At 45.6% G+C, this 18,339-nt stretch overlaps 1 protein-coding gene across 4 annotated transcripts; it reads left to right on the top strand.

Annotated features, from left to right (window-relative positions):
* The first annotated feature begins 1,355 nt into the window (after window positions 1-1,355).
* On the top strand, window positions 1,356-10,660 carry LOC129543470 (HLA class II histocompatibility antigen, DO alpha chain-like). 4 transcript variants are annotated; one of them, XM_088831181.1, is made up of 6 exons: window positions 1,414-1,495; window positions 6,430-6,483; window positions 6,597-6,678; window positions 7,065-7,346; window positions 7,443-7,553; window positions 7,767-10,660. In XM_088831181.1, exons 2-6 carry the CDS (start codon window positions 6,448-6,450, stop codon window positions 7,826-7,828), a joined length of 573 nt encoding a protein of 190 aa, XP_088687307.1. In that variant the 5' UTR covers window positions 1,414-1,495; window positions 6,430-6,447; the 3' UTR covers window positions 7,829-10,660. The 4 variants fall into 4 exon arrangements, with proteins under 4 accessions (XP_088687306.1, XP_088687305.1, XP_055262552.1 ...); XM_088831180.1 differs by lacking the exon at window positions 6,597-6,678 and having other exon boundaries at window positions 1,356-1,495; XM_088831179.1 differs by having other exon boundaries at window positions 1,356-1,495; window positions 6,430-6,678.
* Window positions 10,661-18,339: the final 7,679 nt, after the last annotated feature.

Genomic DNA, 18,339 nt, shown 5'->3' with positions numbered 1-18,339 from the left:
CATTTGTTGTTTGTGCCAGAAAGCAGTCCATAGACCTGTCGCCCAAGAATCACCTAGGGAGCACGCTAAACACACAGGTCCCCTGGCCCTACCTGTGGAAAGGCTACTTCAACTCAGGTCAGGATGGAACCCAAGAGTTTGTATTTCTAACACACTTCACGGCTGATTCTCCTGTGTGGTCAGATTTGGAAACAGATGATTTCTCAGATCCCTTCCAAGTTGAAAAGTATTTGTTTCATCATTTTGACACATTGCCTTCAGATATTTGGTTAGACCTCTGTTTACCAGGATAGACAATTAACTTTATATATGTTTTACATTAGACTAAATCCTGCCAATGCCTCCCATTGTGTGTGTGTATGATCAGTCACGTCTGACTCTTTGCAACTCCATGGATTGTAGCATGCCAGGCTCCTCTGTCCATGGAATTTTCCAGACAAGGATACTGGAGTGTGTTGCCATTTCCTTCTCCAGGGGATCTTCCCCACCCAGAGATCGAACTTGAGTCTCTTGCATCTCCTGCACTGGCAGGCAGATTCTTTGCCAATGTGCCATCTGGGCACCCCGTGCCTCCTGTTGGCTGAGCCCAATTAGAAACCAAAAATAAGGGTGATTTGGCCCATACAGGTCAACCTTCAGTCTGAGACGGGGGCACAGGGCACCTGGACAAACTCATGGAGGCCACCCAGCGCTCTCTGCCCTCCTCAGAACAGCCTGCTGGAGTTCTTTTGTACTCTAAACATCTCTAACAATGATACGTTTTCCTTCACATAATGAAATAAAGTAATAATTTTAAACATGATTTAAAGCCTCTAAATATTTTTTTCTACTGTGTATCCAACATTTCCCCTTTAAAATTTCTTTGTAATTTTTTTTCTTGGCTGTGCCGGAAAAAAAGATTTTGTGGGATCTTAGTTCCACAGCCAGGGATGGGACCCACAGCCTCTACAGTGGGAGTTCGGAGTCCTAACCAAGGAACCCCCATAATTATTCTATTTTTCAACTCCAAATTGGTCCACAAAAACTTACAAGATAAGTAGGAGCCCCTACCCCACTGATCAAAGAGGATTTGAGCTCAGATGGCCTTTTCTCTGCCTTCAGAGGGTCCCCCTTAGAGGATGTAAGAACCGTGGGTCTCAGCCCTCCCACCCCTCCTGACTTTCCTGTGGACAAGCCTCCCTGGGGCACGTGGGCCCAGTCAACTCTTCCATCTTCTCACCCAGGCGCTTTCCTTTGCATCTTCCCCCAGCAACAGCTACCCCAACTGAGAGAATTTCTCTGATTGGCTGAACACAGCAGGGGGCTCCCCACACCCCCCCCACCCCAGAATCTGTTTTCTTCCTCTTTACCTCCACCTTCTTCCTATACCCCCGACACCAAGCGGGACTTACTTGGTTAAAGCACCAGAGGGCAATGGCCCTCAGGGGGAGGCTGGTCCTGGGACTGCACACCTTGATGACCCTCCTGAGCCCCCAGGAAGTTGGGGCCATCCAGGGTGAGTGCTGAGGGTGCTGGGCAAGGAGAGGAGATTATGGGCCTGGGGTTACCCTTGAGATGGTACAGAGTGTGAGCGGTTCCTCTCCGCTGGTTTACGGTAATTTCCGTTGCCAAGAAATTCCCCATCCTCTCACCTCTACAGGTCTGTCCTGGACCTAAAACACAGGCTCAGCCTGGCCACACCAGCCCTGTTCTGGTGCCTCCTGTCCCTCCCTCCTTCCTTTCGTTTTTTAGATTTTTTTTTAACGTGGACCAGTTTTAAAGTCTTCATTGAATTTGTTACAACATTGCTTCTGTTTTATGTTTTGTTTTTTTGGATGTGCGGCATTGTAGGATCTTAGCTACCCCCTCGGAGAAGGCAATGGCAAGCCACTCCAGTACTGTTGCCTAGGAATCCCATGGATGGAGGAGCCTGGTAGGCTGCAGTCCGTGGGGTCGCTAGGGGTCGGACACGACTGAGCGACTTCACTTTCACTTTTCACTTTCCACTTTCACACATTGGAGAGGGAAATGGCAACCCACTCCAGTGTTCTTGCCTGGAGAATCCCAGGGACGGGGGAGCCTGGTGGGCTTCCGTCTATGGGGTCACACAGAGTCGGACACGACTGAAGTGACTTAGCAGCAGCAGCAGCAGCAGCAGCTACCCCCTGGCCGGATACAGAACTTGTAACCCCTGCACTGAAAGGTGAAGTCTTAACCAATGGACCACCAAGAAAGTCCCATCCCCCCTCTCTGAGACCCAAACCTCCATCTTGTTGCCCAGCATCCTGATTTTTTAAAACAATTTTTATTTATTTATTTACTTTTGGTTGTGCTGGGTCTTCACTGCTGCGCATGGGCTGTCTCTAGTTGCAGCAAGCCAGGCTACTCTCTAGTTGTGGTGCCGGGGTTCCCTCCTGTGGAGCACAGGCTCCAGGGTGCCAGGGCTCGGTAGTTGCAGGGTACCAGCTTAGTTGCTCCATGGCATGTGGAATTTCCCCAGACCAGGGATTGAACCCGTGTCCCCTGCATTGGCAGGTGGATTCTTATCCACTGTACAACCAAGGAACTCCATCTTTTTTTTTAACATATATTTTTAAAATTCTGTGGCCAAGATGCACAGCATGTGCGATCTTAGTTCCCTGCCCAAGGATCAAAACTGCCTCCCCCGCATTGAAAGCATGGAGTCTTAACCACTGGACTGCCAAGGAAGTCCCAGCATCCTGATTTCTGTAGAACTTGCTGGTTTGAAATGAGCCCATTCACCTCCAGTTCTAGTACCATATTTTTTACCAGGTCAATAGAGAGATGTTTATGTCTTTATCCTGCTCTATTCATGAGCTCCTTGTCTGTGGGGTCCACAGCTGGTTTGTCTATATTCCCCTGGGGCCTGGTATCATGCTGACCACACGGTAGTGTCTCATGACTGCTGTGCAATTAATTTCATAGGATTATCAAGCCATCTTATCCACAGTCACCTAAACCCTAATTTCTAGAAAACTGAGCCTCATCCATGTTAAGAGACACATTTAATCACAATGCTCTGAGCAGAAGAGATGGGACATGAACTTTGAACTTCGAGTTCCTTCTCCATTGCTCTCTGCAGTAACTTGGGCTGCCTTTTTCTGTCCTTCTGGTCTCGGGGTCACACATCTTAATCCTTCCTCCTTACGGCCATCTCCTGTTTTCCCTCACACCCACTTACACTGCATCTCGGTGCCCACAGTTCCATGGATGCTCCTTTTTTTTTTAATTGAAGGATAATTCAGTTCGGTTCAGTTGCTCAGTTGAAGGATAATTGCTTTACAGAATTTTGTGGTTTTCTGTCAGACAAGAATCAACCATGGGTACACCCACGTCCCCTCCCTCCCGAACCTCCCCCCATCTCCCTCCCAACCCCACCCTTCTAGATTGTCACAGGGCCCCTGTTTGAGTTCCCTGAGTCATAGAGCAGATTCCCACTGCCATGTATTTTACGTATGCTGTTGTAAGTTTCCATGTTACTCTCTCCAAACATCTCACCCTCTCCAAACATCTCACCCTCTCCCTCCTCCCCTCCCCCGTGTCCATAGGTCTGCTATGTCTGTTTCTCCATTGCTGTCCTGAAAATAAAGTTATCAGTACCAGCTTATTAGATTCCATATATAGGCGTCAGTATACAATGTTTATATTTCTCTTTCTGACTTACTTCACTCTGTATAAGAGGCTCTAGATTCGTCCACCTCTTTAGAACTGACTCAAATGTGTTCCTTTTTATGGCTGAGTAATATTCCATTGTGTATATGTATCACAACTTCTTTATCCATTCATCTGTTGATAGACATCTAGGTCGTGTCCATGTTCTAGCTATTGTAAATAGTGCTGCAGTGAACGATGGCATACATGTGTCTTTTTCAATTTTGGTTTCCTCAGGGTATATGCCTAGGAGTGGAATTGATGGGTCATATGGTGGTTTTATTCCTAGCTTTTTAAGGAATCTCCATACCGTCTTCCAGAGTGGCTGTATCAATTTACATTCCCACCAACAGTGCAAAAGCACTCCCTTTTCTCCACACCCTCTCCAGCATTTATTGTTTGTAGGCTTTTTGATGGATGGGCATTCTGACTGGTGTGAGGTGGTATCTCACTGTAGTTTTGATTTACATTTCTCTAATAATGAGTGATGTTGCGCATCTTTTGATGTGTTTGTTAGCCATCTGTATGTCTTCTTTGGAGAAATGTCTGTTTAGGTCTTTTTTCCCACTTTTTGATTGGGTTGTTTGTTTTTCTGGTATTGAGTTGTATGAGCTGCTTGTATATTTTGGAAATTAATCCTTTGTCAGTTGTTTCATTTGCTATTATTTTCTCCCGTTCTGAGGATTTTCTTTTCACCTTGTTTGTAGTTTCCTTTTCTGTGCAAAACTTTTATGTTTAATTAGGTCCCACTTGTTTATTTTTATTTCCATTACTCTAGGAGGTGGGTCATAGAAGACCTTGCTTTGATTTATGTCATCAAGTGTTCTGCCTATGTTTTCCTCTAAGAGTTTTATAGCTTCTGGTCTTACATTTAGGCTTTTAATCCATTTTGAGTTTCTCTTTGTGTATGGCATTAGGAAGTGTTCTAATTTCATTCTTTTGCACATAGCTGTCCAGTTTTCCCAGCACCACTTATTGAAGAGGCTATCTTTGCCCTATTGTATGTTTTTGCATCCTTTGTAAAAAAAAAATAAGGTACCCATAGGTCCATGGGTTTATTTCTGGACTTTCTATCTTGTTCCATTGGTCTATATTTCTGTTTTTGTGCCAGTACCATACTGTCTTGATGACTTTAGCTTTGTAGTATAGTCTGAAGTCAGAAAGATTGATTCCACCAACTCCATTCTTCTTTCTCAAGAGTACTTTAGCTATTTGGGGTCTTTTGTGTCTCTATACAAATTTTGAGATTTATTATTGTTCTAGTTCTGTGAAAAATGCCATTGGTAATTTGATAGGCATTGGATTGAATCTGTAGATTCCACTTGGGAGTATAGTCATTTTCACAATATTGATTCTTCCTACCCAGGACCATGGAGTATCTCTCCATCTGTTTATGGCATCTTTGATTTCTTTCATCAGTGTCTTATAATTTTCCATATACAGTTCTTTTGCCTCCTTTAGTAGGTTTATTCCTAGATATTTTGTTCTTTTTGTTGAAATGGTGTTTGGGATTGATTCCTTAATTTCTCTGATTTTTTAATTGTTAGTATATAGAAATGAAAGTGATTTTCGTGTATTGACTCTGCTGAATTCACTGATAAGCTCTAATAGTTTCTTTTGGTTTTTCCATGTATAGTATCATGTCATCTGCAAACAGTGAGAGCTTCTTCTTTTCCATTCTGGATTCCTTTTATTTCTTTTTATTCTCTGATTGCTGTAGCTAGGACTTCCAGAACTATGTGGAATAACAGTGGTGAAAGTGGACACCCTTGTCTTGTTCCTGATCTTAGGGGGAATGCTTTCAGTTTCTCACCATTGAGAATAATGTTTGCTGTGGGCTTATCATATATGCCTTTACTATGTTGAGGTAGGTTTCTTCTGTGCCCATTTTTTGAAGCATTTTTATCATGAGCGCTGAATTTTGTCAAAGGCTTTTTCTGCATCTGCTGGAGAAGACTCTTGAGAGTCCCTTGGACTGCAAGGAGATCCAACCAGTCCATTCTAAAGGATATCAATCCTGGATGTTCATTGGAAGGACTGATGCTAAAGCTGAAACTGCAATACTTTGGCCACCTCTTGCGACGAGTTGACTCACTGACAAAGAATCTGATGCTGGGAGGGATTGGGGGTGGGAGGAGACGGGGACGACAGAGAATGAGATGGCTGGATGGCATCACCGACTCGATGGACATGAGTTTGAGTGAACTCCGGGAGTTGGTGATGGACAGGGAGGCCTGGCGTGCTGTGATTCATGGGGTCGCGGAGAGTCGGACACGACTGAGCGACTGAACTGAACTGAACTGATTGAGATGATCAGACGGTTTTTATCTTTCAGTTTGTTAATATGGTGCATCACACTGATTGATTTGCATATATTGAAGAATCCTTGCATTCCACAGGTGCTCTTAACCTCAGTTAGTTTCTCCTCATCCCACCCCTACTCTTCTCATCTCACACACAGGACCCCACTGGGACAGGCGATCAGAGTCAAGATTTAACTCTGGGATCACAAGCCTGAGTTTAGGTGGCCTCTCTTCTTCCAGCGCAGTGTGCTGGGCCGAACCCTTGCCTGTGTGCTGGCTAGCCCCTCCATTCTCTCCCTTCCAACCCTCAGCAACTCCTCTGCTCTCCAGGGACCAACTCAGTGTCAGAACAGGACTCTTCCCCCACACAGAACCCAGGATGGGGCATAGCTCAGAGACTCAACACATCACACCTGATGGATGAGAGCTGATACCTCTTCTTTTCTCCCCCTGACCCTGAACTCACCCAACACAGCTGACCACATGGGCTCCTATGGACCAGCTTTCTACCAGTCCTATGACGGTGCAGGTCAGTTCACCTATGATTTCGATGGAGAACAGCTGTTCTCTGTGGACCTGAAGAAGAGGGAGGCTGTGTGGCGTCTGCCTGAATTTGGCAACTTCGCCTACTTTGACCCGCAGAATGGGCTGATCAGTATCGCGATGATCAAAGCGCATCTGGAGGTCTTGGTGGAGCGCTCCAACGGCACCAGAGCCCCCAACGGTACCGGGCCCTTCCCCTGCACCCCCCAGGCCCCCAGTAAGCAGAGGAGGTCCAGAGAAAACTCTGCCCCACCCCTCAGGCCTCTGTTGGCTCCCCGGCCCCACTGTCAAAATCTGAGACTATTGATCCCTAGATCTCCTCAGATTCCTTTAACAGACTCTTCCTCTAGGAATGACCCCTCCCGCCTGGCAGATACAGCACCCCCTGGGCCCCCCTGTCCCTTCAGTCTCTTGTTCCTCTGTTCCCCGCTTCTGCCCCAGTGTGACCAGCCCAGAGCATCCACTGCTCTCAGAAGGCCAACACCAGGAAGCACCCCTCAATCCATCCCTGACGAGGCCCCAGCTTGAGGGCTGTTCCTGTGGGATTCAAGGCCTGCTTCTTCCTAGTGCCCCCCAGAGTGGCCGTGCTGCCCAAGTCTCGCGTGCAGCTGGGCCAGCCCAACGTCCTCATCTGCATCGTGGACAACATCTTCCCCCCGGTCATCAACATCACGTGGCTGCGCAACGGCCAGCCCGTCACCCAGGGCGTGGCCCAGACCAGCTTCTATGCCCAGCCTGACCACTCATTCCGGAAGTTCCACTACCTGACCTTTGTGCCCTTGGCGGACGACTTCTATGACTGCAAGGTGGAGCACTGGGGCCTGGACCAGCCGCTCTTTCAGCACTGGGGTACGGAGCCCTCTGCCCACTGCCCACCTCAGACCCGTGCACCCTTCACCCTGACTCCCTTTGCAGGAGCCCCCTGACCCTCCCTTTCTCTCCCAGAGCCCCAGGTGCCCACCCCGCTGCCTGACACCACAGGGACTCTGGTCTGTGCCCTTGGCCTGGTCCTTGGCCTGGGGGGCTTCCTCGTGGGCATCACCCTCATCATCACAGGCACGTGCCTGTCCAGCGCCCCCAGGTGCACTGGGGGTCTGGGGGGAGGAAGGTGGGGACTCTGTGCAGGATGGGGGTGGAGGATGAGAGATTCTGGGCGGGGAGCAGGGATGAGCAGAGGGAGGCGAGGGGGTCATGTTTGAGGGAGGTGGGCAGAGAAAGGACCCAGGATTGTGAGCTTGAACCTTGACCATGTGGTTTTTGCTACTTTAGGTGATGGCCCTTCTGAGAGAAGCAAGTGTGAGACTCCATTCAGCTTTCTGGCAAGTTTCTGACGGCCCTTGCCTACTCAGTGCCAGACTCCACCAAGTTCATCATGCTGACTTTGAATGGGATCAACCCCTGTCCTATAGGTCTCCTCCTTTGTGGGCCCCCATACTCATGGCAGGGACTTGTGGGGAACCAACGAGCTCCCTTTCCCAGCCACAACACACACACACACACACTTGATTGGTCTACCCAAAGACCTGGCCAGCAGCAGTAAAATTTGAAACAATGTTTGCACAGTGTCCATCTTCCCAGGCCTTAGCCAATTCTCTAAGGGTATAAGGGACACTACGGGGCCTCCCAGGTGGCTCGGTGGGTAAAGAATCTGCCTGCAGTGCAGGAGATACAGGTTTGATCCCTGGATCAGGAAGATCCCCTGGAGAAGGGCATGGCAAACCACTTCAGTATTCTTGCCTGCAGAACCCCGTGGACAGAGGAGCCTGGTGGGCTACAGTCCATAGGGTCACAAAGAGGAGTCAGATATGACTGAAGGGACCGAGCATGGATGCAAAGGACTTTAGAGTCTGGAAGAGGGGATTTCTGGTGATGGCCATTGAGCGTGACCTGCTGTTGGGGACTGGCATTCATTCACGGGCCAATCTAGCTATGTTTTGCTCTGTGTCACTTGTGAACGGACCGTTTCACACGGATGTCATGAAATTTATATCCTGAATTCAGATTTACCCCCAAAGGGATGCAGAGTATTCTGTTCACTGCAACTCCCCCAGCCGATGGCAGTTCTGAAGGACACCAGGCGAGGGAACATTCATGGAAATTTCACTACTACCCAGATTTACCATCATGAAGAGGCCATTGGTATCCAGCTGTGACCTGGACACCATCTCCTTTTCCTGCATTCGCTAGCGTTCCATGCATGACAAATAGAGGCCAAGGCTTGGGTAGGATGGCCACATCCTCTGTCTGAGGTCCATCATATCAGGTAGGAGGGTAGAGATAGTGATCTAGTACTTCTCAAGGTATCTGTGAGAAGGGAGGTCTAGGAGATATCCATCTGGATCCTCTTTAAATCTGTGGCATAAGAGATATAGGTTCAGTTCCTGGCTCCAGAAGATCCCCTGGAGGAGGGCATGGCAATCCACTCCAGTGTTCTTGCCTGGAGAATTTCATGGAGAGAGGAGCTTGGCAGGCTATGGTCCACAGGGTCGCAAAGAGTCGGACACGACTGAAACAACAGCATGCACGCAGAAGGTTTTAGTTTACTGTGAACAAAATTTAAAGTACACCCAAAGCAATAGCTAACACAACAAAGTAGTTTATGAAGGGAAGTGAAAGTTGCTCAATCATGTCCGTCGCTTTGCCACCCCATGGACTATACGATTCATGGAATTCTCCAGGCCAGAAGACTGGAGTGGGTAATCTTTCCCTTCCCCAGGGGATCTTCCCAACCCAGGGATTGAACCCAGGTCTCCTGCACTGCAGGCAGATTCTTTACCAGCTGAGCCACAAGGGAAGTCCAAGAATACTGGAGTGGGTAGCCTTTCCCTTCTCCAGCAGATCTTTCTGACCCAGGAATCAAAACGGGGTCTCTTGCATTGCAGGCAGATTCTTTACCAACTGAACTATTATATCAGGTACCAAATAAGTGGTACAGATTAGTGGTTTTCAAACTGAATACACAGAAGAATCACTTGGGAGTGTTTTAATGAGTACTGGCTACTTCCAGATCTGCTCAATGAGTGTCTCTGGGGTGGAGAGAGTGGTGGCAGGGGCTATGGAATTTTCAACATGCTCCAGATAGTGCTGATGAAGTCGTTCTGGCCCCAGGCTGGGGTCTGGGAATGGAGACTGGCTGGTGCCATTGGAGGTCATTGGAAGAGGGGATTCCTGAGGTCTGAGTGATTTGGGAAGACTTTCTGGAAAACCTTGGCCTTTTAGGGCATAGAAGTTGAACAAGGGACTTCCCTGCTGGTCTCAAGGTTAAGACTCTACCCTTCCAATGTAGGGGATGTGGGTTTGACCCCTGGTTGGGGAACTAAGCTCTCACGTGCCAGGTGGCACAGCTCCCCCAAAAAATAAGAAGCTGAGAGTAATACAGGTATGTAGGGGCAAGATAGGGTTTGGAATTGTGAGCATTTTGTCCTGGAAAAGAAACCAAGAAATTATGGGGACACCATGGACTTCCTGGGAGAGAGTGAGGTGGGGAGTCAAAGGCCAGAAAAGAACTTGGGTGGGAGTGAGGGAGGGTTGTCCTAGGCGTGATTTTTGTTTGCCCGTCAGTCATGGAAACGCTATTAGAATAATCACAGACACAAGAGAGGGTATTTACACTAAAGACTCCGGACTGGTACCCAGAACCCAAGGGTGGGTTTGAGTCAGGCCCACGGGGGCAGAACTCGGAACTGAAGAGCCAGCAGAGCCCAGCGCCCAGGCCTCTCCGGGCCACAGACCCCCTGCTCTCTAGGTTCCTCAGCGCGTCAGCCATGTTCTCTGCGTGGACTGACTGTCCTCTTCAGCTGACCTGTCGATCTTGTGGGTCCTGTGTGTGTGTGTCACCTCAGCTCTAGCCACCCACGGAGACTGTGTCTCTCAGTCACAATTTAAAGCTTTTGAAAAAACAAACGATTGCCCAAACTTAGGGAAAGTGTCCACCCCGGCCCAAGGGGATCAGATCCCACGGTACAAACATGATGGCTGACGCCCTTCTCTGGGAGAGGAGTCAGGTTGTTCTCAGAGAAAAAAAAGGGTCTTGGAAGACACCATGGGAGATGTCTGTCTCCAGCGCGCCCTGATCTCTGTTGATCTTTTACTTAAAACTTAACTTGATGGAAAAGTGTTTCCCTGATCTCTGTCCTAATGTTTAATAAAGTTGTTAAAATTGTCGTCTTTTGAACTGACAGGTGGCCACTAAGGGGGCAGGTGGTTGGGGAAGGGATGGAGTGGGAGACTGGGGTCACCAGCTGTAAGCTTTTATATATGGACTAGACAACAAGGTCCTACTTACTGTATGGCACAAGGAGAGATACTCAAATTTTGTTGTTGCTCAGTTGCTTAGTCGTGTCCGACTCTTCGTGACGCCAGGGACTGCAGCACTCCAGGCCTCCCTCTCCATCACCGTCTCCCAGAGTTTGCTCAAACTCTTGTCCATCGAGTTGGTGATGCCGTCCAACCATCTCATCCTCTGTCATCCCCTCCTCCTCCTGCCCCCAGTCCCTCCCAGCGTCAGAGTCTTTTCCAATGAGTCGGTTCTTCACATCATGTGGCCAAAGTATTGGAGCTTCAGCTTCAGCATCAGTCCTTCTAATGAATGTTCAGGGCTGATTTCCTTTAGGATGGACTGGTTTGATCTCCTTGCTGTACTAGGGATTCTCAAGAGTCCCTACCCTATGACAAACTATAGTGGAAAGAATATGTAAAAATGTATGTGTGTATGTGTGTGTGTGTGTAGCTGAAGCACTTTGCTGTACAGCAGTAGTTAAAGAAACATAGTAAATCAACTGTACTTGAATTTTTTGTGTCATTATTTGACCAGAAGTGTGCTTTTCTTCACTATGCCTATATTACCCAGAAGTCACTAGAAGCAATTTGGAAGGAATATGGAGCAATTCCAAATCTTTCAGGTTTATGTATTTGCCCTTACACTCACATTATTTTCTTCTAGTCTCAAAGTCTTTCTTTTCGGGTCTCTTTAAAAAAATATTGTTATGCATTTTTGATCTGACTTCTTTCAGTCTCTTTTAGAGTAGGTAGTCAACTTCTATTCTGTATTTTCAAACTCTCCCCCTTTGCAGGGTTCCCCTCCACACATAATAAAAATACCATCGCTTTCATATATTGAGAATAGGAAGCCTCCTCTCTGTCCTATAACCCCCACCCCACTCTGCAAGCTCCTCCCAGTCACTCTCTCTGAAGGAGAATTCTGCACCAGCTGCCTCCACATCTCCTCTTCGGATGGATTTTCTTTCTTAAAATTTTAATTTTTAACAAAGTAAGTTTATCCACATAGTTTAGAGAGTCCAATAGTTCTGCCAGATTTGCTTAAAAAAGTTCTAGTCACTATCTCCCTTCCGATCCTGTCCTTGCCCCCAGAGTTGATTAGTTAAAGTGAGAGTCACTCAGTCGTGTCCAACTCTTTGCGACCCCATGGACTACACAGGAATTCTCCAGGCCAGAACACTGGAGTGGGTAGCCTTTCTCTTCCCCAGGGGATCTTCCCAACCCAGGGATCAAACCCAGGTCTCCCGCATTGCAGGCGGATTCTTTACCAGCTGAGCCACCTGGGAAGCCCAGAGTTGAAAACTTTCAACTTAAAAAAAAAAAATTCTTTACTTATTTATTTATTTGGCTGCAGGCTCAGTAGCTGTGGCCCGTGGACTCAGTGGCCTTCTGGCATGTGGGATATTAGTTCCCTGACCAGGGATCCAACCTGCATTCCCCACACTGAAAGGAGATTCTCAACCACTGGACCACCTGGAAAGTCCTTTTCAGCTGTTTTTAACTAATTCTGTTGGTGCGGACCTTCTGTCTGTAAATAGCAGGTTTGTTTAGCTCCATCTTGATTTTTCAGCATTAGGCCTCTTCTCTTTGCTTCTCACTATGGAGGAAGAAGACTTGATTTTTTTTTTCATCTTCACACCACACATGGCACCCCTTCCTTTAATACAGTTATAGTGTGACTTTTCACCAGGTTGGTGTTCAGTGTTTACGTTTTGATGAATTTGTAAAGGCTGTTCACAGCCAAACTTCCTTTCTTATACAGCTTTTTGTTTTCCTAGGATAAATAATTGCCTTACTTTCTCTTTGCTTGGTTTTCTTGGTATCTAGCATTAATGAAGTTTCCTCAAAATACAACCAGCTGCTTCAGGTATCCTGTCCATTTCATTGTCAGATAAAACTTCCAGAACTGCCCCTGATCCATGCTTTTGCTGATGAGGGCCCTGGGTTCAATCCTTGTTCACAGAACTAAGATCCCACAAGCCACAAGGAGTGGCAAAGAAAAACAAACCCCCCCCCCCCACACACACACAAAAATAACACCTCCAAGAATCTTCTGTTGGCTTCAGTCTTAACTAATGTCTTCAGTGAGACAGCTGTCATCCGAGGAACACCCTTTACCATCCTTGTCAGGCTTTACCATCCTTGTCTTTGTATTGGACCTTGACTTCCCTGGGGGCTCAGACTGTGAAGAATCTGCCTGCAATGCAGGAAGCCCAGGTTTGAAGCTCCCTGGAGAAGGAAATGGCTACACTCCAGTATTCTTGCCTGGAGAATTCCATGGACAGAGGTGCCTGGCAGCCCACAGTCTATGCGGTCACAGAGTCTGACATGACTGAGCAAATATCACTTGCACTTTCTGTTTCTTATATCCAGCTGGAAGCATGACCAGGTTTAGGAATCACTGCAGAGATGTCACTTCTGCCAACCATTCATGTAGATCCCCTCGTTCAGACTATTTTTCTCACTTAGACTCTCAATTCCTTCCTGGCTAAGGTTCTCCAACCTCACCTCCTTGCAGTCGTCCCTTTTTCATGACGCTACAGCCACACTCTCTTGCCTTAGAATCCTCTTGCCTGTGACCTTAACATCAATGCTTCCAACCTGCCATCCATTCACAAGTCCCATAGTAAAAATTCAGTCTTCCCTGGTGAGCTTTGCCCTGATGAGCATTTCTGGCCTTCTCGATCATGTGACTGGCTTATCTCCGTGGACAGACATTTCTCCCGGAATGCAGCCTCTCCTCTCCGGCTTCCTTTCCTCTTCTAAGTGGCCAGGCCTGCAGAGGAGCTGCCGCTTCCTCCCCCTGTCCTCCCCTCCCCTCGTCTCTGGATATTGCCACTAATTCTGTGATTTGACTGTGTCTTGTGGTTTGATCCCAACTCCAGTGGAGGCTCCAAATTTGAGTCAACTTCCTCTTCCCAAGAGAAGACCCCCTGGCATTTCTGCCCCCTGGAAACTTTCTGCCGCCTCACCCCTGGATCCTCAGTGCCATTCCCGAGACTTGGCTTGACTCCTGTTGTCCTTCATTCCTTCCCGCAGGCCGGCAGTGCAGCAGTTACTCAACACGTGTTGATCAAATGTTGACCAAAGAGTGAGATGTAGTCCACTCAGCTTTCAGATTCCTTTATGACATGCCCAAACAAAGAAAACATTTAAAAACTTTCTGCTGTTATTAATACTATTGCTTTTCTGAATGCTATTAGCGTTATGTATTGTTAGTCGCTGTCATGTCCGACTTTGCAACCCCATGGACTGTAGCCCGCCAGGCTCCTCTGTCCACGGGGATTCTCCAGGAGAGTACTAGAATAGGTACCCATTTTCTTTTCCAGAGGATCTTCCCAACCCAGGGATCAAACCCTTGTCTCCAACATTGCAGGCAGACTCTTGACCGCCTGAGTCACCAGGGAAGATTTTCACGTATTGAGCACTTGCAGTGTGCCAAGCAGTAGTCTAAACACTTATATCCATCAGAGCTATGAGTCTGCACACCTACCATGGTGTTTCCTAAACTGTTCCATGAAACGCAAATGTTCTGAAGGATGTTAATAATGTAAATCAAGGCAATTAATCTTTTTCTTTCAAAGCATATTTTAGTATGGGTAAGGAAATGCCAAACATAGATATGTAGCTATTAGTTTATAGAACTCTGCCTTTCAAAAAGGACATGTCATGTTTGCTAATACAAAACACTGGAAACACGCCCAGTAAGAATGTCCTAGATGAAAGAGTTATGGTACGTCCATACAGTGGAGAAACACAAAGCTGTTAAAGAGAATGGGGAAATCTCTTTGAGCCAGTATGGAGGAGGGATCCCTAGGATGTAGTGGGAAAACTGCAAGATATCAAATCAAAAGAAGACATATGGTGTGTGCTACCCTTGGGGTAAGAAAGAGGGGAGAGGTTTGCAAAAAAACCACACTGAAAGGATAAACCAGAAATTGTTAAAAATGGGACGGGGAAGGAAGAAAAGAGGGAATGCATTTGAGGCAACAGGGATAAAACTGGATACTGACTTTGGAAATGTATAAGTCGTTGATAATTTTTATAAACGTGGAACAAAAACCCCTAAAATTTAAAACAAACATAAACGACTGAACCAGAGACACGAGAATTACTTTAACTCCTATTAGAAAACAAGACTGTATATTCCTAGTGGACTATATTCTAAGGACAAAAAGAACTACTAAGAACATTGAGGGTCATTCAGTAGTTTTATCATTAGTAGTAATATTGTATTATTATTTTGAAACTATGTTTATATATATTACAGGATAAAGCAAAGCAGGAATGACTGATGTGATGTATTTGGGAAGCATGATTTTTAGTGTATAAAAGGAAAGAAGGGCTTCCCTGGTGGCTCAGAGGTTAAAGCGTCCGCCTCCAATGCGGGAGACCCGGGTTCGATCCCTGGGTCGGGAAGATCCCCTGGAGAAGGAAACGGTAACCCACTCCAGTATTCTTGCCTGGAGAATCCCATGGACGGAGAAGCCTGGTAGGCTACAATCCACGGCGTCGCAAAGAGTCGGACACGATTGAGCGACGGAACGGAACGGAAAAGGAAAGAAAAAAGTAGCTAAAGTAAAACACTAATATTAAGTTTGAACTGGAAATGGCCAGTTTAAACTAATGATTTACAAGTATATATGTTTTCCAGCTTTAGCTCTGGTAGAGGCTGGAGGCAATGGCCCATGATGGTCGTTCCTAGAACGCGGATTGTGATTTCTTAATACTGTCACCCAATAAAAGGAACTGGATCTTCTTAGAGAAGTGACTTATTTCAGGCCTGGATTAGGGAATATGCAAAGCAAGTTTGTTTCAGAAAGCAAGAAAGTACTCAAAGACTACTGGAATCACGTCCAAAGAAAAGAGTAGGGACTTCTCTGTTGGTCCAGTGGTAAAGAATCTGCCTTCCAATGTAGGGGATGTAGGTTCAGTCCCTGGCTGGGGAACTAAGATCCCACATGCCACAGGGCAACTTAGCTGCATGAAAACCCAGTGCAACCAAAATAAAAATAAATATGTTTAAATATATATATATTTAAATATATATATATATATATATAATGAAAGAAAAGAGCAGCCAGCTTGACAGAGCTCCAACTGGCCAAATTTGGGACGATTTGAGGCTTTAAATTTTTTTTTTCTATAACCAACATAAGCACATTGAATGGATGAAAATGCACAAGTCCCTAATAATCAAGATAAAGCAACAACAACAACAACAGAAATTTTCTATGACCACTGAGGATGACAGTCCTTTCCCAACAAAGATAAGTGATACTTAAAGGAAACCAGCTGATTTCCTGATCTTTTCAGAAAGAACTATATAGTTCACTGGATGAGAAAATGTCTTCCTTTCAGATGATGGTCAGCTAGGAAATACTAGAATGATTAAATAAGTATTTTGTAACCCTAATGTGAGAATTGACTCAGGGAAGTTGTCTAAACATTAGCAAACAGATGACTGGAAAAGGGAGAGTCCCATCACGCCAGCGTGTGGTGCCTGTGGCTTGTTTGCTGTTGATGGAAGAGGGATATGTCTTCATAGAGGAGAGGTCTGGCCGCCACTGCCTCGGCTCGCCAGTCTAATGTGACTTCACCAATAATGAGACAACAGCACAGTGATGAGAAAGTACTCAGCATCATCTGTGAAGAATTACTGTGAAAAATCTTTCATCGGAATCTAATAAAGCCTTTTGCTCAAAGTTCTAGTTTACAGAAAATACACTGGATACAGGAATAAGTCAAATGAAGCCAGGAAGAAAACAACCATACAAACACAGAATATGAGATATTCTATAAGGCAGTTGGCCTGACCTCTTGAAAAATAATATAAAAAAGGAGGGAGGGGTTAAGAGAGACTGCAGAGACATTACGATCACATTTAGAGGGTAATTTTGGCAACACTTTTGGGGGAAAACAGATATAAAGATACTTTTGAGATAAATGAGAAAATAGACTCATATTAGCACATTATTTTCAACTTTGTTCAGCATGATTACTTTACTGTGGTTTTGTAGCAAGACAGCGTTAAGTATTTAAAGGTAAAATGCCATGATGTCTTTATTTTGAAGTGGATGCAGATATACACACACACACAGTGGCAAGAAATATGGGAAAGTCTTAATAGCTGTTAAACTAATGTACAGGTAGTCAAGTATTCTTTAAAGTGTGTGTGTTTGTGAGTTTGCATGCTATTCTTGAAAATATCAGGAAATTAAATGAGAGATCGTTGGATTCCTCAATGCATGAGTTGCTTTATTGCCACTTATTGAATAATTACTCCTCTCGCAAAGAGTTGGACACGACTTAGCGACTGAACAATAATAATTGACATTTTGTAATTTACATATAAATAATTTTAATCTATTGTTGTTTCTTTAAAATTAAACTAAAGAAGGAAGATGTGATGCCTTGTTGGGGTTCCATTATCTGGTTATTAAACACATACATCAGGTTTGACCGTTTCTTCTGGCAGCTTTTTCACCTTCAGGTTCAAAGCACACCCTCATTTTGCCATGGGAGCTCTACAACTGCTTCCTCATTGTTTCCTTTGGAAAAATGCTCTGCAGTCAAAAGTTATCATCACACTGCCTAGAAGCATCTCAGGAACACCAAGGATAAGTCCAACTGTGAAAATATCAAGATGGTTTGCAATTTGGTAGTTTTATCCATGTTTGAGATTTTTATTTTCGATCCCAATCAGAAAAGAGAGAAGATTCATGAAGATAGGAAGAAAAATTATGCAAAATTTCCATAATCTTACAAAGTTCATGTAATTTTTATTCTTGGCCTATAGTTTTTTTGTTTTTAAATTTTGGGGGGTTTGAGGGGTTGGTTTTTGCTTTTTCTGGTCTATATTTTTGTCATCCCTTTTCTTCTTACATGGTCAAAAGGAGGTGAGCTATACCCCTCCCCACTTTCCTCTCATGGACCCTGTCTGTCTGGCCACAGCTTCACCCCCTCACATCTATTGCCTGTTCCCTGGGAGCCTTTTTCCTTCATGAAGCTCCCAGTCTCTAAGCCAAGCCTGAAGGAATGGTTAGGAGGGATGGTGGGTATGAATAGTCATCGCTCAGATATTAGTCAGTGACATCACAGGGTGAATACCACTCAAAGTGAGTAATTTCCACTCAGCCCGGCTCCTCTTCATACAGTGAAAGTCATCACTGGGGTTCCCTCAGCTGCACTGCTGGAGCCAAGTTGTTTCACTTCTCTCGTGTCTTCACACTTCCGTGTATTTCTTCTGCTAAGCTCAGTATAGTTGGGCTTGGTGAAGAAAAATTAATTTTCTCCCACATGGTGGAATCTTGGGCAGGAGCTGCATTTAAAAAATGTTGATACATCAGTAGATGTATCAGATAGACAGCCAGACAGACAGATGTGTGTGTATCTCCAGCCTTGTTTATCCATTCTGGTTGGTGGAGTTAACAATACCTGAAATTTTTTTTCAAAGTTTCACTTCTGGATTCCTTTTTTGCTTGTATCTATAATATAACCAGAAACAAAGGCCATAGAAGAAAGGATATAAACTTTGAAATCAGCATTTCCCTGTCTCACCAAT

This window comes from Moschus berezovskii, chromosome 23 (genome assembly GCF_049115385.1).
Source record: "Moschus berezovskii isolate FMDL1 chromosome 23, NW_MosBer_1.0, whole genome shotgun sequence".
Classification (NCBI taxonomy): Eukaryota; Metazoa; Chordata; class Mammalia; order Artiodactyla; family Moschidae; genus Moschus; species Moschus berezovskii.
This window is presented reverse-complemented; position numbering and strand designations above follow the sequence as displayed.

Bases quoted from the DNA above. Each gene is read 5' to 3' on its own strand.
- LOC129543470 (XM_088831179.1), top strand. From the start codon at position 1,414: ATGGCCCTCAGGGGGAGGCTGGTCCTGGGACTGCACACCTTGATGACC. The intron at 7,347-7,442 runs GTACGGAGCCCT...TTTCTCTCCCAG, and splicing joins GCCGCTCTTTCAGCACTGGG to AGCCCCAGGTGCCCACCCCG. The intron at 7,554-7,766 runs GCACGTGCCTGT...TTGCTACTTTAG, and splicing joins CATCACCCTCATCATCACAG to GTGATGGCCCTTCTGAGAGA.